At 44.6% G+C, this 27,990-nt stretch overlaps 1 protein-coding gene across 1 annotated transcript; it reads left to right on the top strand.

The window, feature by feature from the left end:
- Nucleotides 1–301: 301 nt before the first annotated feature.
- On the top strand, nucleotides 302–27,468 carry LOC310802534 (solute carrier family 45 member 3). Its single transcript, XM_083666951.1, has 5 exons — nucleotides 302–367; nucleotides 15,922–16,247; nucleotides 19,901–20,728; nucleotides 23,294–23,559; nucleotides 23,841–27,468. Exons 2-5 carry the CDS (start codon nucleotides 16,100–16,102, stop codon nucleotides 24,276–24,278), a joined length of 1,680 nt encoding a protein of 559 aa, XP_083523077.1. The 5' UTR covers nucleotides 302–367; nucleotides 15,922–16,099; the 3' UTR covers nucleotides 24,279–27,468.
- Nucleotides 27,469–27,990: the final 522 nt, after the last annotated feature.

The raw sequence follows: 27,990 nt of genomic DNA, 5'->3' as shown, positions 1-27,990 counted from the left end.
AACTGTCAAAGTGACAGTTGTCATTCAAAATTTTTTTTTCATACAATAAAGAATAACCTATGTACTGTAACTGTGCACAATAGATAACCTAGTATAAAATCAAGCAAAAGTGTGTAATTAATAATACATATATTATTACAGCGCATCAATAAAGGAGTTCACACAAAAGTCCTTCACAAAAGTCTCGGCCAGTCATCTTCCCTGAATTCTCCAGGAAAGCAGTCGCCTCCATTCTCCCATGATTTCTCATCTCTTCCCCTGTTCATTGAATCCCTCACGTCACAGTCCTTCCTACAAGTTACTACGACGGAACATCGACAAAAGTGGACAAGTTGCTGCATGGATTAACGGGAGCCGTCTACTCAAGGTAAGCTTCTGAAAAGCACTGTTCTAGTTAAGAATTTGCACTTAAATTACCGGTTTCGTCGGGTTTCGCTACACACTTTCCACAGGCATTAGCCTACTAAATGGAGCGCCAGCTCAGTAAACAGAACGAGCAAGATGTAAAAGTTATACTACATTACATCTTTTAGCCTATAACTTCCGCTAAATATATTGCTCCCACTCCATGAATTGCTTTTGACGAAGGCAATGCGTTTGAAGTCTTCTCGCCGACGTGGTCTACAGAATCTTAAATTCAAAGTGATGATTCGTTTGAAATGAGCGCATGTGACTGCGTTTTAAGTGTACGGCTACGATGTTTAGCTCGGGCTTTTGTGAACCTTAAGTTTGACCGTTTGGCCTATTACTGCGCTCTCTATAAATTGATAGTGTGCCAAGTGCCATGATGGCAACGACTACGCACCGATTGCGATGGCAATCACAGCATTTCTTTCTCTACGAAAGCATTTATCTTCGCCGTAAACATTTCACGCTGTTGGCGAGACCCCCGCTGTTTTGACACATGGATGTGGGGGAGGAGGCGTTTGGAAGTATTTTGAGAGTTCAGGGAGATCTTTATTATTATTATTTTTTTTTTTAAACTTACTCATTGGAATCTCTGAAGGGCTTTTCTAACAGAGTAGCACTAGTGTTTCCACTTTTCATGACATCAGACTAATAACAAACAAATCAAAATGCATTCAATAATGCATAATTGCAGAGAAAGCTAACCATCTGATGAAAATCGTTTGACATTTATTTCATAAATGTATATATTGCGCAGACTTCACATTTTAAATGTCAGACAGGTTTGCTGACCCAGCAATAAATACATACTGATGTTTTTATTTATATTTTTTCTCCTACTTTTTTATTCCATATCTCTCTCAATCCCTGTAGCCCCTCTTTCACCATCATTAGAAATAATTTGGGGCAATTTTGCACATTTTCATCTGGAGATCAAACATAAGACATTATTGCACATGAGCTCCTATGACCACAAGTTGACATTCAGTTCACCTGTTGAAGTCTACAGTTTCAACTCGGTAATTAGAGTGACACATTTTCAATACTTTAGATTCCAAAGGGAACTGCTCCCATTGCCAGCCGTACTGTATGAGTGTATAGTCATTAGTCAAATAGTCTGTGTTTTTTTCTCCTTTCTATTTAAACTCTCCTGGCCAAGGAACAAAATAACAGGAACTGTTTAACATACATTTTCCATGAGACCCATTCTGTAAACAGAAGTTGTCATATTACATAGTATATAAATGGCACGCAGTTAAAAGTTTCCATTCCATTTAGGAACTGAATGACCAAAACCACATTACTTTCGTAGAGGATGAAAAGGTTAAACAGCTCCAACTCATGACAGAGGGACTTTTATTGTCTCTGTGGCCATGACTCTACCTCTAAACAAAGGCCTCTTTCCCACTCCAACAGCCACTTAGGTGTGTCATGCATGCTTCAGCAAAATACAGACTTCCTATAGTCCTACTGCCTCACCTCTTCTCTTCTCTAAGTTAGTTAGTAAGTTAGATGGTAGTTAGATAGTAATAACTCACTGTACACATATTTTTTATCATGTTTATTATGTTGAAGAGTTAATCCCACATTTCAAATGTGCCTACACTCCATCTGCATTGCACAATGGGACAGACAGACAGACAGACAGACAGACAGACAGACAGACAGACAGACAGACAGACAGACAGAGAGGGCTTTGCCTTGGTTGAGCTCCTCCTTGTGGGTCCATCCTGGAGAAACGTTATTCACCCTGAATGCTTCTGCTAGACCAGATGCACTCTGCTCCTAATACTGCCAAGCCCTGGATAATCACACACCACCAGGCAAGCTACTTACAGCTACTGAAGACCTTTAAGCGTTAATCATATATAGGCTTGTAGTGTCTCTAACCTCATTGTACTACCTGTATGTATTCACCACTGATGTTTGGTCCTCAAATAAGTTTAGCATGACCAGTGACGACTGAGTGAAATTAGCTCAGTTTCTCAGTTTGAGAGTGGTTCAAAAGCATGTTTCGGTGGGTTTAGAGGCCATTCTTTCCTCTAAGCCTCCTCTTCAAAGCTTTGTATGCCATACTTGTATCATATGATGCCATGAACAATCAGAGGTATGCAACCTACACAATGGTTGTCTGAGCTTCTGAGAATTGCATAGGGAGCTTACAGTGAAGCCTGTTATGGCACTCTCTGCCTATTCCCAGAATCAGAATTGTTAGAATAGCGTTTGTTTTTGGATGTTTCACTTCCTTGTTGTTCAATGGCTACTTCCTTGTTGTACCTTTTAACCCAATATCAGTAATATGCAGGCCTATATTACATACACTCACTTAACACTTTATTAGGAACACTATACTAATACTGGGTAGGGCCTCCCTTTGCTCTCAAAACAGCCTCTTCGTGGCATTGATTCCACAAGATGTTGGAAACATTCCTTTGAGATTCTGGTCCATGATGACATGATTGCATCGCGCAATTCCTGCAGATTTTTCAGGTGCACTTTCAAGCTGTGAATCTCCCGTTCTACCACATCCCAAAGGTGCTCTACTGGATTCAGATCCGGTGACTGGGAAGGCCACTGAAGAACACTGAACTCATTGTCATGTTCATGAAACCAGTTTGAGGCGACTTTTGCTTTGTGACATGGTGCATTATCATGCTGGAATTAGCCATTAGAAGATGGGTAAATTGTGGCCATGAAGGGATGCACATGGTCAGCAACAATACTCAAATAGGCTGTGGTATTCAAGTAATGATTGATTGGTATTAACAGGCCCAAAGTGTGCCAAGAAAATATTCCCCACACCATTCCACCACCTCCACCATGAGAAGGTGTACAGGTGTTCCTAATAAAGTGTTCAGTGAGTGTATAAGGTACAAGGGAATGTGGTTTTTTTATTTTATGCAGAGGAAGCATTTATTGCTTTGTTCATTTTCTGTCAGCTTGAATAGAGATTGTATCATGACTATACTACACTTAAATATTAATGATCGCTTTGAGATTTAGGAGCCTGAGCCACTGGGTGTATTTACTGAATCCAAGTGGAACCCATTTCCTTTGTCTCAGTGTGAGCTCTCATTTTGCATGAGTACATTTTTTTAATCTGTATGAAGTGTTCGTAGTTATCCTTGAGCAAACAGAGCGCTTGAGCCTCATGTTTTTACTGCTGAGTTGAATGTGGATGTCTGTGAAGCTGTTATCATAATGAAAACAGTGAGATCATTTGTTGCAACAGGAGTGAAGCAAGCAACTGTTAGAGTGAAACATGACAAGAAAAAGTACTACTTTTTTTTTTTCTCCTCCGCCTCCCAGAGGACAACACTCCTCGAACACCTACCTACCAATCAAAATGGCCACAACACCTGCTTCAGTGATTGAGAAAACAGTTCTGGAATCTAGAGTTCTGGAATGCACATTTTTAGATCACCATAACTCACAGCAGGCAGTAATGGCTGCCTGGATATATGAAGTCTGGTTCTAGAACTGACTTGTCGTGACACGCTGAGGAGCAGCACAAAAGCATTTCTCAGGCCTCTCCTGGCCTTAAGGTCAGAGTCCAAACAGCTTCCCTGTAATAGTCTGCTCAAGCCAGCTTGGCTAAGGAGAATGAAGTCTAGCTGGCTTCTCTAATGGGAACAATCAGATCAATAGGGAGGATGACAGCTATCCTACCATGGGGTTGTTGCCTTTGTCTTCCTGGCTGATGTAGTTCTCTCTGTATTGTCTTGTTATATTTTTGGGGAGTTTCTCCTTGTTTTTGTTTTTCTTGAAAGAAAGATGCTGAAGCACAGCAAAGACAGCTTGTTTTTTGCTATTGCCTTACTATGCCCCCTGGAGTGGCTCTGATTCTTGGTGGACGTCTCAGGATTCTTAAATATGTTTGTCTCTGTTAAAGAGAGAGAAAAGATAGGGTAAAGAGCATTCACTATTACACTATTAACTAGTCTTACTTTGCCATCCAAAGGTTGAGACGCACATGGACAAGGAGTGTGCTGTGCATGGGTGAACCGCTCTCAGGGTGTATGACCTCTTTGACTCCCTGATTCATGGCTTATCTTAATTGGTTGGAGAGACTTACAGCACAATGTCATTGTAATGGAAGATCTATGCCTTTTTATCCAACTTCCTATCCAACCTCCACCACATCATCAAAACCTGTCTCCACTTCCTCAATGGCAGGCATGAAACCCCTCCATTGCCAATCTGTGTGGGAACATTGGCAGCAGTTCAGGACTGCAGTAGCTTGACCAACTGCTCTCCTCTTCCGTCTTTATTTGTGTCTTCAAATGTCTTGGAATTTTCGGCTTAAATACATTCATCCAGTGTTTTATTTCAAAGTAGATCACGGGAGGAAGGATATCATAGCAGAGTTACACATCTATACACAATTACCACCATTAGGCCGACATTCTGTGACAACTCCTAAAAATAGCCACATCTTTTTATTAAGGGAACATTTTAATGGCTTTCAGTTGGACCGGCAGACAAATCCAATTATTTCCGTCCAAATGGTTATTGTCCTTGTGCTTGTGAAGGCTCTTGGGTGTTGGAAGTAAGTAAATAACCATCCCCATATGTTATTGATAGATCATGTTAGTAGTGAGGTAGATTAATTGGACAAACCTCTAGCTAGACAACGTTTGGTTTCATTCACTGTGGTAGTTGTTATGACTTTTATTTAGAGATTTTGTAATTCTACATAAACCCTCTGAAGCCTCAGAAACTATTCAGCTGTCTATCTACAGCACTATTCTTGAACACACACCAATGCTCACTTCCTGGTTGAGAGAGAGAAATAAACAACAAACTGAACTGTTCCTCGTGCCTGATTTCAGTCTGACCCCCCCCCCCCACACACACACACACACACCCCACCCCCCCTCGACTCAGCTCAGCATAATTCAATTTAGCGACTTTACTCAGTTCCGCCCACTTGCTTAAAGTGTTTTCGTGGGGGCCTGGCGTCGGAGGCGAAGTACTGCCGCGGGTACAGCTCTCACGAAAGGCAGGGAGTACAGTAGAGGAGGTCACAGAGCCCATCGCCTCTGCTAATTCTCCAGTAATGACAAGCACATCCGCAGTCTGACGCCGGTTCAAACCCACTCTAATGGCTGCCATGGTGTGCTAGACTGACTAGGCGCTGCAGCTAACAGACAGGCATGTCCTCAGACATTTTCCCATGGTGATAAGGATGTCGTCAGATCTTTGCAATACTACACACACACACACACACAAAGCATAGAGTCACAGTGAGTGACGTGTTGGAGAGAAGAGTACCAAACATGAATATCACTGCTGCTACTGGAGATAAACTCTTTATGAATGTGCCAATGCCAGGAAGCTCCCCAGCTAAGACAAATGAAGGGTGAAAAAAGTTTGTGATTTACTCTTCTTTGAAGTATTGCCTCCTCTGTGAAACACGAAAAGTATGAGAGACACCATAGTATTCTCTTTCATGCAGCGAGCTGAAAGGGATGCTAGTTCTAGTGTTTGAAGGGAGTGAGAGACCTTTGATATCTGAGAAGCCGTATACTCTCTGAAAGGATCAAGTCCATGATTTAAGTCAATATGTGTGACTGCTTTGATGCCTGTTTCAGCTGGACCATTGTTTTGTCAGCAATGGTTCATACAGCAGGCTTATGGGATCTGCCATGATGGGTCAGTAAATGTCTGTACATGTGCTTGGGAAGTACACACACACACACACACACACACACACACACACACACACACACACACACGATCTGTGTTTAAATCAAGTGTACACACACCTGGACACTTTTGTCACTCGCACTTAAGAGACATGTATACAGTACTTAATGCCAGTGATCTACTTTATAGTCATCATTCAGTATGTCAGAGAGACCAGTATGAATCACCCATGCATCTGAAAGAAATCAATAAAGTTGGGATGCAAAGACCTTATTATAAGGTTATTACACAGTATGAGATTGAGCAAGGTCATTGACCTAACGTAACGTTATTGCTCCCATGCTCCTAACATCTTGTTTAAGTTCCATTTTCGAAATGTCTATTTCTAAATGTGACAATGCACTGTTCATCAAATCTTTGTCCTAATTATTCAATTCGGAATAACGCTAACCCTAACCCTTTCATGCTCTGGAGTTGACGATTGACATTTCTTCTGTCCCAGCAGAGTTGGACTTCCCTTCTGTGCCTGTGTTATGGGTTGGGCCTATGATGACAATTATGGTTCAAAGCCTCCGTCCTTATGTTTTGATTTTGTGTTTAATTATTGTGTGTTTGTACCGTATGTTTTTGAGGGAGTGGTTGTGTGTTGAGAATGCTGCTGCTAAGCGACACGCAAAGTGGTGTGTGTGTGTGTGTGTGTGTGTGTGTGTGTGTGTGTGTGTGTGTGTGTGTGTGTGTGTGTGTGTGTGTGTGTGTGTGTGTGTGTGTGTGTACTATAGGGGCAGAGCAGCCTTTCCTGCCCCTCTTCCCTCTCACCATCTGGTTTGTGTAGCGTTTGACTGAGGCGTTCATCGTTGGCCCCTGGGGCTCGCTGCTCTGTGGTCTGACAGCTGGAGAGAGAGAGAGAGAGATGGACCTGTTGATGTCCGACCCTGTCGAGCCTTAGCCACGTCTCAGCTATGCCCTGGCCTCTCTCTGTGGAGGGGTGTTGTGAGGTCCGTGACCCCACACTCCCAGCTTACCTAACAGAAACAGCTGGAAGTGTTACACACACATACACACATCTGCGCCATGACGACTCTCAACCCTGGGAACACACACACACACACACACACACACACACACACACACACACACACACACACACACTCTCTCTCTCTCTCTCTCTTTAACAGAGCCCAGCAACACAAGTCCTGAGTGTTCCCAAATGCAACCGAGTTACAGATCTCATTCTGCAGTGGACTCCTCTATGAATGTGTGTCTCTGTCAGAGGCCCATGAGTGCTGTCTGTTTGGTCTCTAATAGTCCCTGTGTTGTCATAATGGTGGCCTGTATTCCCAGCAGCTTAACTCATGTCCTGCAGTGAGACTCCTTTTCACAGAGAAATCACACAGATAAGTGTTGTCTTTCTCTCTCTGGGGCCCACAGTGCTCTTTCATCATCACACTGGCTCTCATGCTCTCTGCTCTCTGCTCTCTCTCTCTCTCTCCAGCTAATAAGCTATCTATTTAGAATTAAGTAGAGAACAATAAAGTAGTTGCGAGACAATCCCTAAGGATGGAAGGTTCTGTGTTTAAGCTAATGAATGTGCAGAGCTATGTTTAGCATCACAATCACGAATTTACTTAAAGGTTAATTTGCTGTGGGAGAACACAAATGAGTGATTGATCCGCTCTCCGTCCTCCTACTCATCTGGAATGTGGGTGACATTTAAGTTGTATTAGCTCCTTCCTTCCTATGCAGTAGCACTTCACTTCCACGCCTCTATTTCTGACATGGTTGCTTTCATCTCCTCGGTTATCAAAGCGCAGAGAGGAGACTGTCATAACTTATTATGGGCATGCTGGGTTTGGCATGGAGTCGTGCGGCAGGGTTTACGGAACACTCAAACCCACGTATGGAATTCTAAACGTAGCCTGCTGATGCTTCCTAAAGCCAAGAGCGAATGGAACGAACCGTAAACAACATCAATTAAAAAATCTCTAAATTGTCTGAGTCAAATAGTGCCACTAAAAAGTACCAGTTTTGCTGACACTTGGCAGTTATAAGATGTCCTTGGAGTTTCTTCAAATGAAAGTCTGTAGTGTTTAAGTGTGTATGTGTATACTTGTCATAGGGTGCTATTTTGGTCATTTGGTCATTTGTGGAGAAGAGGGCCAGCTGGATATAGAAATGTGACTGGGTGGAAAGAAAGTTCCTGGGCGTTTTGACTTAAATCAATTTGCTGAGCATAAAGCTCATTATTCTTACTTAAAACCTTACATATTTCTCAGTGACAAAGGCTCTTAGCAAAAAGGGTATGTTATAGACAATAGTCTGAGAAACAGCTTACTGAATGTTCTGTTTTCTTTTATCAAAGTAGTAAGATAATGGCATAGCAATGAGATAATGTGCCCTTGGTATGTTTCAAGGGAGGATAATTGTTGTTTTGTTCCGTTTTGTTAGCCTGGTGTATCTAAAAAGCGATACTGCAGAAAATATTTTTGTTAGTCAGGAAACAGAAAAGTCCTCCAACTAACTGCATCCAATCTTTCCCTGGCTTAAACTGTGAGCTTCCTAAAGCTTGTCTAATTCAATGCTAGGCACTCTAGTGGCAGAGGGAGTGTTGCCAGCAGCCATTTGCTGCACTCTGTCTTTATATTGATCTGCCCCTGAGCTCCCTAAATGGAGATTCCTTAAAGTGAGGAGGCATGCTCTAATGACTTAGATCTCTCTGATCCCACTCCGCTCCACTTGTCCTCTCTGTTATCAAATTAAAAGGTTCTCTATTGAGGGGCTGGGCCTGCCTACAGGCATGAAGGAAGAGCAGACATGTCAGCACTGGGGGCTGGTGTGTGTCTGGTGTGTGTCTGGTGTGTGTCTGGTGTGTGTGTGTGTGTATGTGTGTGTGTGTATGTGTGTGTGTGTGTGTGTGTGTGTGGGTGTGAGAGAGAGAGAAATAGAGAGCAGCCTGTGACTGACTGAGCTGAAGAACAGGAGTGTGATGCAAGGGTACATGGAGGGATGAGAGGGCTGGACCTGATAGGCAGTTTAACATGATACTGGGTCAGGGGCTATTCTACATTTTTTGGGGGAGGAGTGATCGAGTGAAAGAGGGGAGGGGAGGGGAGGTGGTGTATAGGTCTGAGGTGGAACTGATATGAATTCACTCTTTGTTTCCGAGAGAGAGTTTTGGGTACAAAGTCAGAGCCAGCACACTGTCTTTTCCTCATATCGAGGAATGGATTCCTGAAGTGCTCAGGGGTTTTCCCACCTTTCCCACCACAGGCTGGGACAGAGAGAGAGAGAGATATGGAAAGGGAAAGAGAATAGAGGGAGGGACAGCAAGAAGGAGGAGTGTTAAGTCAGAGGAGGAGACAAGGGAAGAAGAGAATACAATTGGGGGACAGAGTCAGAGTTTAGGCAGGTAGTCAGAAGAGGGATCTGTGTAGCAGTCCTCCAGTGCTTGTTGAGTGTTGATTGGGCAAGGCATGCATGTGAATCTGAAGTGGTCAGGGTGTGTGAGTGCTTTGTGGGACAAGATTGCGTCATAGTGAAATATCGGCAATGCAGTTCTGTGAAAGGACATCTCCTGGACTTACTGTACTTTAGATAGTAAGTATCAACATTCTGCTAAGTTTGTCTACTAATCATCTTGAATTATTATGTGGGCGCCTCATTTCATGCATGAACTGGTCTTAACAATCAGACTCTGGACTCGGAGATGCAAATGTTGCTACTGTTCTTTTATGATTGACTTATTCTGTGTGACAGTCGTGTCATAATTGTGTTTGTGCATTGGCAGTTGGGATTTTACATATTGTAAGTCATGCATGATGTTATAATAGTCCACTCCATACTTGTGTCCACTGCTGCCCATAATTGATAAGATAAGACTATGGTACATGCTGATTAGAATAGAACTTTACTGTCCATCCAAGGAAGGACATTTGCCTTTGGCATCACCATGCAAATCATTATTATTTTGCTTATTTTGAAGACTCCGTTTTGGTTGATCCTGGAACTATTTGCAACTCTATTTTGCTTCAACTTCCCAGACAACCAACATCTCTCGTCTCATGTGGGATTTTTTTACCTCTCAATTAACTTGTTGTAAACACATCTGATTTTACTTAACCAAAGCCATTTAGGGGCTATAGACTCATATTAGTCTGTTCACATTTACATAATGACCTTTCAGTGGTTGAAAAGCAGCCGTCCTCAGGGACGTTATCAGGCATTGATTCACAAGAGGCTACAGAAGCGTCCTTTGTGCTCCGCCGTTGTTGTGCTATTTATGTGGCCCAGCGTGATAAGAGTCACCTCCCGGATCTGTTACTGACTTCATTCACCTGTTTGAAAGGGAGTGGGAGGGTAATGTATGGAGTTAATCCCAGCCCCAGGGAGGCCTCTGTCAGGCAGATAACGACCACCAGTGACTCCCCCTTGTCCCCAGGGTCAGGAGCTGCTGCAGAGGGCTCTGGAAGGGTTGTTGATTGGATTTCTACACCTGTGTGGTAGCGGGCTGTGGCCCATGGTGAGACTAATTATGAGGGTGTGAGAGAGGAGGGTGTCCATAGTGCAAAGAACATAGAACCCTCCTATTGGTTTGCCAGTAATTGCTATCACAAATTGCTATGGTTACGAATTGCTATTGAAGGGCTAACTGTGTACATATTTCATTTGGAGTTTCAATTAATTTACAAAACCTAAATTCAAGTTTTAAAAAGTCAGTTCTATTTAAACTTTCCAAAATGTATTCTGAGTCTTTGGCCTAATTAGCCTACGTTACTGGAGAATGCACTGCACATGAGCATTAGGACAGATGTATTATTAGCCTCCCCAGACATAAGGCAAGGATGTTTTTCCTCCTTATATTATCCTTTCAGTCAGCTGTAAAGCTCAGCTCCAGCTTGGTCATATGTAATATCCACAGAGTAGGCTACATTTGCCGTTGCCTTGGTTTCGCATTAGGAAGAGAGCAGAGCAAGACCAGACTGTCCTCCATCTGCATGCTCTCTTTGAACTGTTCTGTTGGTCACATGGTTTGCGGTGAAAGCCAGGGTCAGGGGTCCTGGTGACGGATGTGGGGAGAAGATTATGGGATGTGGAGAGGGGTGGGGTTCGGGAGAGAGTTGGAGGTTGGAGGAGGAGGTTGGGAGGGGGCAGAAGGGGTCAGGCCATCCTGTCATGTGATGGGAGTCAGAGCTCTCTGGGAACAGGTCTTGCATCAGTTAAAGAGAGCCCTACAGGCTCAACTGGACTCCATCTGACTGACTGGGCGTCACTGTCTGGAAGACAGGAGGACAAAACCATGGAGGCCCAACAGCCCAGCAGCCCAGCAGCCCAGCCTGCTGCTGTTGTGGACAGTGCTGTGTGCTCTGTTTTCTGCCAGGCGGCAGTCCAGTCCCTTAACGGGAACAGAGCAGAGGGGGGAGACTACCGTGCTGCTGCTGCTGCTGCAGCCTTTCAGACCGAGCCAGAACGCCACAGGAGCCTCCTCCTGAGGTTTCTGCATCCACGGCCCGAACGGCACTTGTGGTTGTGATGTCATGTCGGAGCAATTCCTCCTCCCAGCCCCAAGGCCAGACACACACAGACTCTCCCTTTTTACATTTTTTTATATACACCATTTATATGAACCTCCGCGTTAATAAAAGCCCAATTGAAGGGGCCTGATACCTCACTATATCAAGTTACGTACCCAGGCACAATGTACACAAAGCCTGTTTTGTATTGTAATAATACCCCTCAGAACCATTAAGGCTGATTTGGGGGGCCTGGGCTGAATGGAGCTTAGTAATGGGGCATAGGGAAGGAGACCTGTCATGACAAAAGCACCCCTCCCCCCTCATCCCCCACTCTCCCCCTCTACCCTCCTCAGCTCCTTCTCTACGGTGGCTGCCCTTGTGCCTGGACCCTGTCTGTGTAATCACTTCACAATGCTCTGAGGGCTGTTGCTCTGATTAAGTAGGGGGTGAGGTTATGGCAAGACGATCGATGGGCATGACTAGAATACATTGTGGAGCCGGAGGTGTCATTAAACTTGTGTGGAATGGCTGTGTGTGGGTTGCTAGCTATGTAGCTATGTGCCTCCCTCTGTCCAGGACTTGGACCCAGAAAGAGAGAGGGGTCTGGCTGCACGACTCGGCCCTGCTTTGCTCTCTGCCATGTTAATGTTGTTGGCGTGCTGTGCCACACACACACACACACACACACACACACACACACACACACACACACATACACTCTCCTCCTCTGCTATGACTCAGTGTGGCCACTGCTACTTGGGTCAACCTTCAATTTACAAACCCTGGAATCTTCACTGCAGAAACCCAGATTCTCTGTATGTTCATGCCATCAGGGGGTTCTGTTGGGTGAGTGAGACATTTTGATGGGGGGCTCCGCTGGGACGGGGAATAGAGGGCATTCAAACTGTGATTTCAAAGTCATCCAAGAATAACCAGTCGTGGGCAGAAATCTCAAAGGTCCTCTTAGAATGCAGGTCAGCACATAAGTTGACCTTGAGGCTTGGGAGTGTGAGGGTAGGGGGAGCGTGAGAGGGGGAGAGGGCGGTTTAGGAGATGAGGAATATGTGTTGGGGGGTGCACAGGCAGGCTGGTCCCCCGATGGGCTCTTTTCAGGGCGTATTGAGGCTGGTGAGAATGGTGGGAATTGCGTTTGATGGGTGTGAAATGCACCTCTCTTCCAATCCCCCGGTGACCCAAGCCCCTGCTGGCTCTAGCCGACTCAAGCCGCTGCTTTGTCCTGCTTTTCTGCTCTCCTCAGTCTCACGTTGCTCTGTGTGCTACTCCAGAAATGTCTACGATGATGAGATCATTCATGCTATCCAAGTCGTCATTGAATTGGTTCGCTGTTATATGCAGATCTGTCCCCTTCCCTCCCTTAGTCTACACATACCAACTCAGTTTACAAAATGGCCAATGTGTTTGTTTGTTTGTTTGTTTGTCACGTGTTTGTATTTTGTTCTATTTCCTCTCAACTTCTCATAGTAATTTTGACAAAAACTAAAACTCTCCTGAAGGACACAGACTGCCTAGAATGTAAGCCAGTCAACGCACCCTGCACCTGAACAATGCAGATTTACTGTGCTCTTTATGACTAACTGAGTCTGGTATGAAAAATGCCATTTGATTTGCGAGGAGGAAACAGATGGGCTACATTGCTGAAGAATATTTCACACCAAATATGAATTTAGCGCCTTGTTGTTTTTGTGTCTGTGACTGTTCACAGTGTTCTCGCACATCTTTCGTACTCAGATGGCACGCTGGCGACAGTGCTTCATCTGATTATGTTGATGAGATGATGATGATGATGATGATAATGATGATAACGATGCAGGAACATGCCAAGCTTTCTTTTCCAGACTGCTGAACCCCACCCCCAGAAATCGTCTTGCCAAGGAAATCTGATCACGTATCAGCTGGGATTTCTCTCAATCAATTTGTCTCAAGTGACTGCCTCCCCCCCCCCCCCCCCCCCCTCCCCCCTCCCCCCCCCCCTCCCCCCCTTCCCCTTTCCAATATGGTATCACGTCACCTCAGTCCAGTACTTAGTTCAGTGCTGTGTAGAGTGATCCTTACTGTAGATATGATCTTTAGATATTTGTGCCATTTCCTGCTCAATTTCCTTCTGATAAGAATCAGGCTTTACTGTCACGAAAAGAAATCGGTAAGAAAAAAGATGACTTTGTATTATGAGTCGTTGTGTGAAAAGGAAAGGACACAGGCTGAGTGAAGGAGAGGTGTGATGGTGTGAAATGGAGAATGGCACTTGTTATCTTTGGTGAAAGAAGTCCTTCAGTGGAGATTGATTTGTCAGGCCCTGGAGGACTGTGTGAGGAAAATGACGGGTTCTTCTGTTATACAGGGTTGTGTGTGTGTGTGTGTGTGTGTGTGTGTATGTCTGTGCATGTACGTGTGTGACATGGAGGAGGTTAAATAGTAAATTGTGACAGAATTGGTAAACAAGGCTGCAGTAAACATGTCCCCCCCCCCCCGCGAATTATGTAGCACCCTCCTTGCGTGACAATTATTGTGAATTGTTTGATTAATGAGAGAGAGAATAAAAACAATTAATTTTTCCATCCGTTGTTGGGAATTAGAATTGAATAGCTGTCTATGACCTGTATGGACTGATAATGGACTGTTTTATAATGAGATGCATTGATATAAAACAGGGACATTTATACTGATTTGATGAAGTCTTGTTGGACAATATCGATAGTAACATTATGGTTGATGTCAATGAATTGACTGTGAAATATTTTCATCGGCCCATTGTTTTCTATCATTTACACTTAGGGAAATATGTGCCTCCTTTGGCCAATCAGTGTCATTTTGTAAATGCCGTCTGTCTCATCACAATTTTCCCAGTGGTGTCTGAGATATCGTGTGTGACCTATGAATGGAGGGTGAAAGATCCACAGTCCTCTCCCCGATTTCACTGTGGAGGACAATGATGTATATTATGTTGAGGCTCATATTGACTCAGTGTTCACTAAAGGAAGATCATTAGATACGGGGCTGCTCTTGTCTTCTTTACTGGAATAAAAGGTAAACACCACTTCACTCATAATTGTATGGAATACAGAAAACATCTTGCAGATTCATTCCATTGCTTTTTCCCCATTTGAATGGATTTGGATTGGATAGCTGCTGGTCATCACAGGTGAAGCCCTACAGTAGCCTACCTATCCTACCTATCCTACCTATCCTACCTATCCTACCTATTCACATGGAAATCTTGCCTGAAAAATGGGATCTGAGTCAAGGAGAGCTGTGTCAGCAGTAAGGCGTGAAAAGGAGAATGGCATTTTCCATCTTTGGTGGAAGATGTCCTTCAGTGAATGACATGTCAGGCCCTAGAGGACTATATGAGTGTGTGTGTGTGCGTGTGTGTGTGCGTGCGTGCGTGCGTATCCCATTTTGAGCATGGCACTGAAGGGCAGAATATGGCACACACACTCAGTACTGCTCTATCACCTCAGGTTCATATCCCTCAAGTTCATCTTGTTGTGTGTGAGGTCCTGCAGGCACCCGCAAGTGGTAAAAGCAGGCTCATTAGCAGTGATTCATGTGAACAATACTGTAATGAATGCTGCTGAAAAATGACATCGAGCTGCCCCAATGCTAGGAGGCAGTTGACACAGCTGTAATCAGACCAATCTGAATCAGAGAGTTAATGACAGGACAGTGTTACTCAGAAGACTCCAGCCTCACTTGCTTGCCTACTACTACCCCTACCCTTACTGCTGCCCTGGAGGCAGGGGAGAGAGGGAAAGCTCCTCTGGAATGTTTCTCTCTTTGTCAACCACCACTTTTGTCATGCCCTCTGCCGAGCCCTGCCTTGAGAAAACAGAAGGAAAAGATAGATGGTGCTAAATGGGTGCATTCGTTGCTCTCTCTCTCTCTCTCTCTCTCTCTCTCTCTCTCTGTTGTTGTTCAAGCAGTCCTGAAGCTGTTCTGTTCTGTTCTGAGCAGTCAGTCAGTGTGTGTGTGTGTGTGTGTGTGTGTATATGTATGTGTGTATATGTATGTGTGTGTGTATATATATATATGTATAACATATATTAATCCCTGCCTGCCTTTGTGTCTGGTTGTGTATGTCTCTTATTGTCTCTGTCTCTGGTCTACATGGTGGAATCCTAAGAAAGCCATGCTGTATAGCAATCAAGACATTTCTATGCCTGAGGCATCTGACAGACAACCAGGTGCTTTACCCTGGGAGTGTCCTGTCGTGCACAGCATGCTTGAGCCCTTTAGTCTCCCCACCCCCCCTCGCTGGGTCTCCTTTAGTCTCCATGGTTTTCAACTAGTCTCTAGATCTGTTTTTCTCATGGCATTTCTCTATTCTCTGTTCTAGATCCAGAATGCTGAGAACAGGATGGATCGTCCAGGTCATCTGAGACGGGTGTGTGTCCTCCCTGCTCTCCCTCCCCAACGGCCCCCTCGTCCCAGAGCGTCCAGAGGGGCGCCATCTGTATCTCACGCTCCCTCTCCCTGCCCCTAGTAGTGGACGGAGGAAAGGCGACCCTGTAAATATGCCTGGATGGAGGTCTCAGTGGCGTCTCGTCCTGCTGAACTCCCTGACCTGCGGCCTGGAGATCTGTGTGGCCGCGGGGATCACGTATGTGCCTCCCCTGCTGCTGGAGGCCGGGGTGGAGGAGCAGTACATGACCATGGTGCTAGGTAAGGCAGCTCAGGTTACAACCCTGTTCTCTCTCTCTCTCTGTCAGGACATTCATTAAACATGAAACATGAAACATGAAAGGGGCTTCTTCAAGGGGGAAAATGAGAGAGACCCTCTGACACACACACACACACACACACACACACACACACACACACACACACCCTCAGGGAGAAACTGGAGAGTTGCTGGGATTCATCCATCTCTAGCTGACCACTTGAGTGATTGTTTGGTGTGAACTGTTTCCCATTATTTAATATATTCATACAGTCTCCAGTCCCCCTGCTGTTCCTTCTCCATCTTGAATAGCAGAAAATATGATTACATTTCATCTAATCATTTGTAAGTCTCTCTTATTGCAGTTAAGCTGTCACCGGTTCAAATTTAAGACTCATCAATGCAGTCCTAGTGAATGTTTCATGCATATTAAAGCCATGCAGCTGTGTACAACATGAAAGATTTATCAGCTGTTGTTGGCTTTGGACTTCTTATACATTTCTAATGATTATCTACTGAATGAGTTGTATTTATTGTTGTATGTATTGCCTAAAGAAGGACAAAGATCAGCCAGAGGGAGTGTGTGTGTGTGTGTGTGTGTGTGTGTGTGTGTGTGTGTGTGTGTGTGTGTGTGTGTGTGTGTGTGTGTGTGTGTGTATCAGGGTGGGGCAGGGCCACAGGGCACCTTGCCTCTTTCTTTCCCACCCAAGACCCAAGGACATAATTAACGCCATTAACTGGATCAGTGGCCAAATAACCTGTTCCTTTGTTCTGCTTCTAATTGAAAGGCAGTGGGAGAGGGAGCTGCTTGAGGCTTAACCTCAGTTTCACAGACCTACAGCCTCCCAGGAAGACACTGCTATAGTTAAACTGATTGTACACTCGGAAGTTGTGTTTTATATTTCATACAGATAAAATTAAGCATATCTATGGTTCTTCTTCCTGTCTCACTTCACAGACATGTTCCACTTTATAGTGTGTGGATGAACATGGCTGTGTGGGGTGTCATGCCCTGTGCTGGTTCAGCTTCTTCTGACCAGAGCTACAGTATATTAGTTTATATCCACTGAGCTGTTTTCGCTTTGGGGCAAAAGGGATTTAAGTTGAGAGAGGAGTTGGAGGCCCCACCTACACCTCTTACCCACCAGCCCTGTCCCTGGTGAGGGCTGTCAGAGGGCCCAGTGTGGAGGTAGAGAGGCCCTGGGCTTTGAACAGGGGGCCTGTGAGGGGAGCTGACAGGGCAGTACCTCACCATTGCCTTACAGGTCAATGTGTCCTACCAGCTTTCCAATTCCTTTTGTCTTTTTTTATCAAATTTATTGCACAGAGACAGTGTAAAGAGATAGGATTGTGAGGAGGAGAGAATGTGTCAGCAGGGCAGATTGGCTGTAGCACTTGACCACTGAACCACACCAGGCCACACCCCAGCAACTAGTTATGGGGTGAGACTAAGCAGCCTCCTGCCTCCTGCCTCCTGTGGGTGCTGCCCGGCACCGGACCAGATCAACATAAACACTCTCTCACTGTCTGTTCTGATGGAGCAGGAGCATTACAGGATAGTTCCAAACCATAGTTCACTTTGTACATTCTAGTTCTGGGGTGTGGTGCTGTGTGGCTTTGGGTTGTTCTAGAACTCTCTAACAATAGCAGAAAGAATCCAGAGATTTGGAGCTCCTGACTCATCCGGATGTATAAAAACAGACTTTTTCTTTTTTTAAAGGTCGGAACCTCATTGCTTGCAAATCAGTGGCATGCTGTTTTGTTTGACCTTAGCTTACAGCTTCATTAGATGTTCAGGTTTTGAATAAAAAACCGCCAGCCTTGTATATTCAGCCACTGTGCTGTGCATTTCTTCTGTAGGCGATGTGAATAGTTGCATTATCCTTTCACCACAAATGGCTTCCACATGGTTTGCTGTAAAGGCATTTCTCTCTCTCTCTCTAAGATTATCTTGTGACCAAACAGATAAAGATTGCTCTCCACAGAATGAAACATGCATGTGGCAATTACATGTGGCAATTACAGCGTCAATGGTAAGAGAGATAGTATGATGCGTGTTAAAGTCCTGTACACTCCACGCTCCCTCTCTCTAAACAGCTGCATGTGAAAGTGAGAAAAATATTCTTTGTATCGTTCCCACACAACCCGGCTGTAAGCCCTTTCTGGAATTGGCACAAACCTCCCTCACTTCCCCCTTCTAATGGAATGGCATTGGAGTGTTTCGTGAATCAAGATGGATATTGTGTCTCCGCAGGCCAATTTTTCCCATCAGTAGTGTCAGGTCTTCAGAACGCCTGGCATCTACTTGATCTAATAGCCACTTGTTAGGATTTCTACCTCCCAGTTGTCACTCTTCTCTCCAGTCGGCCATTCTCTGTCATTAGACATGGTTTCCCAAGAGGGACAGGCCTCCTTTACTCAGAGTGTGTATTAAAGAGTGTATACGTTACACAGCTTGTTGTGGTGTGTGTATCTCACCTTCCTGTATGTGCAAATATACTTGGCCAAATAAAAGAATTCTGATCTGATGAGTTAGGAAGCACACTGTGATGTGTGTGTGTGTGTGTGTGTGTGTGTGTGGGATTGTATGTGGTGTGTCTGGTCAGGGGTACCCTGGAATGCTCATATTTAGCACACAGTATAAGACTGTGAGTGAGTGAGAGCTCAGGCTGTACACACACTGTGGATTGTTATGATCGGCCTCCACAGCTGCAGCAGAAATGGGACCGTGTGTGTGTGTGTGTGTGTGTGTGTGTGTGTATAGTGTGCCCCTTCCTCTAGATAATGGTGTCGGTTGTCTTACCGTATTTGCTTTCAAAATAGTTAACTACTTGGAAAAAACGGACATATGTATATACAGTATATTGTCTTTCGCATCAATGTCTCGTAGTGATACAAAATATGGTCACACTTAACATTGTGTTTCTCTTACACCTGTGTGAACATTGTGATATTAATTTAAAATGCCTATTTGTATTCATATTGGAGCATTGCAATGACATCCTTCATGTGGATCTGTTAGATGTGTTTTATCAACTTTCTTCCGCGAAGGAATTTGAAACCATGTTTTCAAAACAAGCATTCCACGCGCGCTCCCATTGTGAAATCCAGCCTCGTACATCTGGCCATTTGTACTGTAACTGCCACAATGTAGAACTCTGTGCTCGACAAGCAGTCTTTGTCATGGTGTGCTCTAATTAACTTGGCTCAGTCTCGGAGGAAGCTGATGCTGGGTTACCTTGAGGCACAGACCCATCTGTAGCCAGCTTTCACTAGCACTCACAGGGATGGTTGGAGCGGCGATGGGGGGGAGCAAGGGTTGCCCCCCCCCCAACCTCCAAATCCTGTCAATTTCAGGAGGCAGGAAGCTGGAAGATACCAGCCGGGCGGGCAACATCAAATACAGGACTTGTTTCTGGATAAACATTGCATGAAGGAAAAGAGAACAATTCCTAGGACTTATTTCTATTGACTTGGAGCTCTCATAATTTGTTGTATTAAAATGTAATTGAATTCAGTGATTACAGATTTTACCCCGTCATCACTTTTATGGATTCATTGTTATAGCTTTGGAGCTACAGATTGTTTTTTAAGGATGAATGAACTACTGTTGATGTGCCTGCTCACTGGTGTTTCTCTTCTGCTCTCTCCCTAGGCATCGGCCCAGTGCTAGGCCTACTCTTCATCCCTCTGATTGGCTCAGCCAGTGACCACTGCAACAGCAGCTACGGCCGACGCCGGCCCTTCATCTGGCTGCTGTCTCTGGGCGTGCTCATCGCCCTCCTCATCATCCCTCACGCTGATGTCCTGGCCTCCTACTTCTCCTGGGGAGGCCGCACCTTCCAGGTGGGCTTCCTCATCCTGGGGGTGGGCCTGCTGGACTTCTGTGGCCAGGTCTGCTTCACGCCCCTGGAGGCACTGCTCTCGGACCTGTACCGAGACGAGGAGGACTGCGGCCAGGCCTTTGCCATGTTCTCCTTCATGGTCAGCCTGGGCGGCTGCATCGGCTACCTTCTCCCGGCGCTGGACTGGAGCCGCGGCCTGCTGTCTGTCTACCTGGGAGGCCAGGCCGAGTGCCTCTTCTCTCTCCTCATCCTCATCTTCGTGGTCAGCGTGCTGATTACCATGAAGGTGTCGGCGGAGCCGCCATGTGGCGCGGCGGTGTTGGAGCCCGGTCCTCTTGACCCCTGCACGCCCTGTGTGCCGCGTTCCTGCTGCTACCTGCTCAAGTGCAAGCTGAGGTTGCTGAAGTCGGGCCCCCTGCTGTGCCTGCTGAGGACGTGCTGGTCCATGACCCCGGCCATCTACCGCAGCTACTGCCATGTGCCCCGGGTCATGAGGCAGCTGTGTGTGGCCCAGCTCTGCAGCTGGATGGCTGTCATGTCCTTCATGCTCTTCTACACAGACTTTGTGGGGGAGGGGCTCTACGAGGGCGTGCCCAGCGCTGCCCCGGGCACCGCCTCCAGGCAGCGCTATGATGAAGGTGAGTTGGCTCTCTTCTCCATAGGTACAGTACTGTATGGTATTACCACCACATACTTTGACTGGACCAGGCATTTATGATCATGAGGTGGATTCGTGATCAGGGGAACTGGATTTTCTCAAATGGCCATATTCAAGTGCATATACAGATAGGGCCTATTGTTATCATTTGACCTGACCAGGAAATAACTAATCAAAGACCTCACCAGGAAAAAGCGTTTGGCTAAGAAGTAGCGAAGAACCTCCCTCCACCCTGTTCGTCAGTGTTTTTCCAGCCACCCTGCCTGCCTGTCCTCCCCATACCTCCACCACCTGGCCTGTGTGTCCTCTACCTCAGCGGCCTCCTGGCCCAGCCGGCCCCAACACAGCTGGGCAGGATGCAGCAGCATGCACATTCCTCCAGCACAGGTGGAAGGAAGCCTGGCAGAGTCAGGGAGTCTCCGTTTGGCCAAGTTAATAGTTACCCTCTACAGTTACAGCACTGATCGCCCTGGTAACAGGGCACTGTAGTGCACTCTCTGTTCCGGCTGGGTAAATATGCCATTCATTAAGTTTGGCTCCTAATCCCCTCGATCCTAGAATATTGTACACAGCTTATATTTGGAGCAAGGGAGAAGAGCACTGTCATTGTCTGTGACCTTCAAACTCCATATTAAATCTGGTGTGGTGGAGCATGTGGCAACAGTGGACTGGGGACATAGAAGTTGAGTTCATAGAATGAACATTCCCATTGAATTGTATTGCTGTGGTTGGAGAGGCTATAGTGGGAAAGACGAAGACAGAGAAGTGAAAGAGACAAACAGAGAAAGAACTAGGAAGGAAAGAGACACACTGAGAAGTTTACAATGTCAGCCCTGTGTGTCTGTGTGTAGCTCTCGAAGACTCCTGTTCAAGAGCGCTCACCCACACATGCCCACTTCCTGCTTCCCTCCTCCGCTCCCCCTCCATCCATCCCTCCCTCCTTCTGTGCCTGCAGGACCAGGAGGAATGTCACACTCACAGAGCATTAATGTCAAAGAATCAGCGAAACAAAGACCATGTTCATTCTAGTCAGGTAGAGAGGCCAATTCACAAAAGTCCGAGGCCTGAGTCATTCTTTTGTTAAATCTATAACACAGCGTTTGTTATTACACCCCATAATTTAGATCAAGACAACTTTCTACCTTGAGATTTTCTGAATTATGTGTCTGCTCTCATACATGGTTAATTGTTATAGCTTTTGGTTACAAAATGCTAATGATCAGCAGTATATGGATTGCAGCCATCCTTGTCAATAGACTGCTTTCAAAGTAAGAAAACAAATATGGGTTAGGGTTCTAAATATTTTGTAATTTGGGTCAGAATTACTTTAACAGTTCAGAATTACTGTGTATATTTCTTCACTGAATTAGGGGCTAGGGCCAGATTCAATCAAATAGAAAAATCAAATTCTTACTGCTATTGTGAAAATGCAGACCTAATGTTAACTAAAACTTTGACCAAACACAAAACAAATCTCAGTAGTAGAACAAATTTGTATTTGTATTCAGTCATACAGGGAAACAATAAATGTTTCTCTTATTGCAGTTTTCCCTCAATGCAGTTTTGATTGTACTGTATCCCAGCATGATTCCTTAATGGTCTCCTGGCTGCAGTGTTTGTAAAGGAGGCTCGGTCCTCAGCTCTCAAACAGCTTTGTTATCAGATTCACTTCCTTTTTTCTGTGGGATATGAGCTGCTTTTCTGTTGAACTTGTGACCATAGACACTATCAGCTAACCGAGAAATCATACCAAGCAGAAGGCTTTAGATTGAATAACAAAAACAGTCAGTGCAGCCGCCAACTATCCTCTCCATAGCAGCAGCAATTGTAGACCACTTGAATGTGTTTATTTGGAATGGAGAAGCCTGTACTGCTGTTTAGACGAGGGGAGGGGAGAACAAACTAGTTTTCAGACATATTTCTAGCTGAGGAGTCATCTGCACCTCTTTCTCTGTTCTATGTTTGAACACTGAATTCCTCTTCAGTGGGTTAGAGAAACTCAGACACTTGTCAGGCCGGAGCAAGGAGCCACTGCCTCAGTAAACATGTGCCTCGCTTCGCTTCGCCTGGCCTCGCCCTCAGTGCTCTCTCTTTCTCACTCAGGATTTATCTAAAGTTAATGTTGTCTGTGATGGGCGTCTGATACAGTCAAGTCAAACTGTTTGCAGACCTAGCCCAACTGGTCTTTAAACCGGATCTGGTCTGTGTGTGTTTATGGCCATGAGCAAACAGAGGACGTCGAACACACACAAAGGGCCATTTATACACCACAGTTAAACCCACGATTGTGGGTCTTCTGTGGTAAGGTGTTCTGTATCTTAAGACATAAACACACAGCTAAAAGTATTGCTTATTAAGAGAGGTGGTGTACTCAAACATGGCAATAAACCAAACACATGTTCTTCCTGTGGTGTATAGTAGACCTTGCTCTTGGGCCGTGCCGTGATTGCTGTATATTTATAACAAACAGAATTCGAAATTCCTGCACACTGAATCCCATTTGGTCCTTAATGTGTTGTTATAACTTCCAATCTTTTTCTCACAGGCATCCGTATGGGCAGCCTGGGCCTGTTCCTGCAGTGTGCTACCTCAACCTTCTTCTCCCTGGCCATGAGCCGGCTGGTCCGCCGCTTTGGCTCCAGGCGGGTCTACCTGAGCAGCATGGTCAGCTTCACCATGTCTGCTCTGGTCATCTGTATGTCCAAGAACGTGGTCCTGGTCACCATGATGTCCGCCCTCACAGGCTTTGCCTACGCCACGCTGCAGACACTGCCCTACACCCTCACCTGCCACTACCACAAGGAGAAGGAGGTAAGACCAGCCAGGCACACATGCACTATGGTCCCCCTGGGTACTATGCATACCTGTATTTAATGTCTGTACAACTTGGATATATACACTACAAGATACAGTACGTGCATGTAGATTGAAACCAAGCATGTGCTCACATTATGCTCATACAGTAGTAATCGCAACATTCACTCTCTCTGATCTCTCCCTCCTAGTATATACTGTACACACAAACTCACATGATTCATACACCTCACTGTACAGTATACTAAATGTGCTTCTTTTTTTTTATTGTATTTCAGATTTATATGCCAAAGAAGAGAAACAAAAACTTGCATAAAAACGGTATTGCTGCAATCAAGCGGGACTCGGCTGTGCATTTAACAGCTATGGATGAAGAGGGGGGCCTGGCGCACAAAATAGGGGGAGGCACCAACGGACATGCATACTTCAGCCAGGACAGCTCTACAGAGTACTACCCCCTTCCGCACAGCCAGAATGGTTTGTCCCACAGCGCCTCAGGCCCAGAGCAGGAGGAAGATGAGGGGGGCTTTGAGAAGCGTGGCGTGGGGCTGGACTTTGCCATCCTGGACAGCACCTTCCTCCTCTCTCAGGTCTTCCCCACGCTCTTCATGGGCATGTTCGTTCAGTTCACAAAGTCCGTCACTGCCTACATGGCCTCCTCTGCCATCTTTGGTGCCATCGCCATCTACCTGGCCAACCATATCATCTTTGACTAAAAGGACCTCAAGAACTGAGAGACATGGGAGTAAAGGAATCGCACCCCTGTACTACAACTCCCTGCATGCACAGGTCCAGTGCTGTTGCCGTTGGCACTGCGATGAGGCGTGTGTGTGTGTGTGTGTGTGTGTGTGTGTGTGTGTGTGTGTGTGTGTGTGTGCGTGTATGTGACAGTGAGAATGGTTCCTACCAGAGCTAATACAGCAGTGAGTTACTGTAGCTACTATTTAGCATTAGCTGGTCAGCTGATACTCTCCTTGTTACACCCAGCCACATCCATGGTCCCTCAGACAGTTTCTGTAGGTCCTGTCTCCATTTCCTCAGGTACAACCCACAGGAATTCAGAAATGAGCCATTCTCAGCCAGCCAATTACAAAGAGGAGTTTGGCAGTGGCCCTGTTTTTTAGATCAGTATCTCCACTCCACTCTACCAAGGTGAACAGGAGGAAAATGCCCACTAAATGCCCACTTTTCACACAGACTGTGCGTTGTATGATAACAACTAGCCAATCTGACAAAACCCTAGCCAATCTTGCCCACCACCTGGGGTGATAGTCCTAGCTGGCACAGCTACCTGCTGCTACTGAACTGTATGGGCATTTCTTTTAGTTTTTCTCAGCCAGCCCGGGTTGTGTTTGCTGTCACAATGGATGGATGGCATTGCTTACCCAGACTGTAATCACACAGGTGATGGGACCATTGGACTTGTCCATCAAGGAACAACAAAAAAACATTGAATGGAAAATTGGGTGTTTGTTAAGTGTAACTGGCCCCCTCATGTTGTGATGTTTTTTTGGTAATAATGGACAGTTTTACTGTATATATATTTTGTATATTGATACATTATATTTATATCCCTATGGGAATTTCTTATGCAGCCTGTTTGGCGAGGTCATCTGTGTACTAGCTGTGGTGTTATTAGCATGAAGTGGCTCTATGGAATCAGAGCATTTGAGTTTTATTAGGAAAGTCATCAGGACAGTCATCTCAGGATAGTCGCCTCTCACGTGTTCCATCACATCTTGTTCCATAAGAGTAAGATGCTCTACTGCCATCCATCACCTCCACATGTTACATCTGAAATGACAATCTAGGAAATTCTAATGAGGTCAATTATCCAATGCTGTAAAAATACAGTCACAGGTATTTCTGGTGGTAACCCCAATTCTATTACCATGAGCAAAAGACCAAAAAGTCATTCTAGCAACACTGCAGCAATACAGGGGGAACTGGGTTACTGAAAATATGTTTGTGTGCATGATGACAGTTTTCTATCACATTTTGATACTCTGCTCTGCGTACTATTCATCTCTTTTGAAGGTCATCGTGTGTGTGTGTGTGAGAGAGAGAGAGAGAGAGAGACAGAGAGAGACAGAGAGAGAGAGAGTGCGTGCGTGTGTGTGTGTGTGTGTGTGTGTGTGTGTTTTGTAGTGAGAGTGGGGGAGGTGGAGAGAGTGATATGACATGACTCTAGATAGGCACACTCTTTCCTATAGAGTCTCTGTCATCTAAGAGAAGACTGCATACACATTATAGTTATGAGCTACAGACTGACTGTACCTCATCTGTTGCTTTATATTTAAATAGTAATCAAAATATATTGTGGCCTTCTGTTATTCTTCTAAATTGGGTTTTTGTTAGTTAAATGCTTGTGTTACAATCAACATGTTACTTTGTATGCATTCTGTGTATAATTTGCCGACCCTTTCTGAGGTTCTGTGGGCTTTATAATAAGTAACCTTGCATTTATAGGTCAACGTAAGTGTCATGGTCCATTTATGCAATGAGGAGGATGGCTAGATCGGATGTATCCTCATTATAGGGTCAGTATAACGTTGCTGTTTTTCTTTTTTGGGGGCGGGGGGGTTTGCCTCATTGGCAGTTATGTATGATAGAGAGTGACAGATTATATCAGGTTGTTCATGCTCAATGAAAACACTATATAAAGAGAGACAGGTTAGGATTTCCTCCTTTTTAGGAAAAAAATGATTTTCTCCTTTCGAGAAAAACAGATGATGAAATGAATCCCCCACAAACGCACAGTTGAAGACTTATCTAACTTAGGCCTACTGTATGACATGAGGACATAAAGTACTAGTAGACCTCTTGGGAAAACAAGTTAACTTTTTCAAGTGCCTCGACAAATTTCAGCATTTTTGTACATAAGTATTTATTTATTTTTCTTGAAAAAAAACAACAACATCATAAGCACATATTAAAGTATTTTGCCTTCTTTTTGTTGCATCTGTTGGAGGTGCAAAAGGGCAGACTATTTCTGTGAAAAAAGGATAAATTATTATTTCGTATGTGGTATAAAAATATCTGCAGTGCTATAATTTATTTTAATATTTCTCCATCTTACTGTTACTCCACCTTTGATTGCTTACCCTCACAAGACAGCTTGTTGACTGGTGTCAATGTTTTCCCATATTGAAAAAAATAATGGCCTACCATTTGTCATTTTGGTAGTTGTACGGAGTCATACACACAATTGACTGTGTAAAATCGCTCATAACATTTGTAATTCAGTGAAAACACTTGGTTTTGTTTGGCTTATAGTTTTTTATTTTTTATTTAATCCTGACAAATTGTCTGTATCAATTCAGATTTCAGAGGAGCAACGTTGTTGAATGTGCATGTCCTCTTGACATATACTGTAATAATGTCTTGTTAAGTCTGTCTCAAATCATTGGTGCACAGGATACTTTACCTTGACTTGTCAATGCTGTTCCCTCTGGATCATTTGTAACCACTGTCCTCTTCCTCTGTTTTGAGTTCCCCCATGTATATCCCTTACAGTTACACATACACATACCATTTAATTTCTTACTATACAATAACTTACAGTAGCAACAGTGTTTTGCTCTTATATTCTGTGTCCAAATGTTCTGTACTTGGGTTTCATGATAGCAAGTGCCAAGGGTCATGACTTTAGTAAGCTTACAAAGTTGTTTTGTAAATGTGCCAGGGTTTAAGACTTAATCAGGGATTCGTTCACATGGGGCATTTGCCAGGGACTTTATGACTAGATTTGCTATGACTGTATGTCTTCAGTCTTCACTGATGCTTCAAATGAGTTGTCCTTGATGTTTTTAGACTTTAAAGAAAATCTTATTTTATTCTGATTGTAAATCCCTCAACGTTGTGCAGTCATCAAATAGATTTTTATACAAAATAAATGTACTGCATTGTAAATTGCTTGTCTGTGAGTATGTATGTCATTGCGCACAACTTTGTAGGCCTATACAGCCGTGCAACATAACTTGTTTGGTTGGGGTGGTGACTCAGGGATATTCTGAAATAAGCGCCTCAGCTTCTTAGTTTCAGCTAAAACATTGAAAATAGCGCCATCCTTTGGAAGTCTGTGCAATACAATTTGGAGAACCGGTGTCAGCGCGCAGGAGCGCGCAACTGCATACTATCCCCTGACGTATGGCATGCTATGGAAACATTATTTATTAGAAGGAAAATATAATGTTCTTTTATGTTGCAGGAGAAGGCACATATAGGCCTTTTTATGGTTAAATATATTGGCTTTCCACAGTGTGCATAAATGCATTGCAAGGAACCATATCCATGCATCCAAAATTTATTAATTTGGATAAACATTTAAAATTATAATTTGTTGGGAAAGTTCTTCAACAAACAGCATAGGAAGTGGCCTCCTAGGCTGCCATTGCTCTCCGGTGACAAGTGGACTGTTTTTACACC

This window comes from Argentina silus (genome assembly GCF_951799395.1).
Source record: "Argentina silus genome assembly, chromosome: 3".
NCBI lineage: Eukaryota > Metazoa > Chordata > Actinopteri > Argentiniformes > Argentinidae > Argentina > Argentina silus.
This window is presented reverse-complemented; position numbering and strand designations above follow the sequence as displayed.

Bases quoted from the DNA above. Each gene is read 5' to 3' on its own strand.
- LOC310802534 (XM_083666951.1), top strand. From the start codon at position 16,100: ATGCCTGGATGGAGGTCTCAGTGGCGTCTCGTCCTGCTGAACTCCCTG. The intron at 16,248-19,900 runs GTAAGGCAGCTC...CTCTCTCCCTAG, and splicing joins GTACATGACCATGGTGCTAG to GCATCGGCCCAGTGCTAGGC. The intron at 20,729-23,293 runs GTGAGTTGGCTC...TTTTTCTCACAG, and splicing joins CAGGCAGCGCTATGATGAAG to GCATCCGTATGGGCAGCCTG.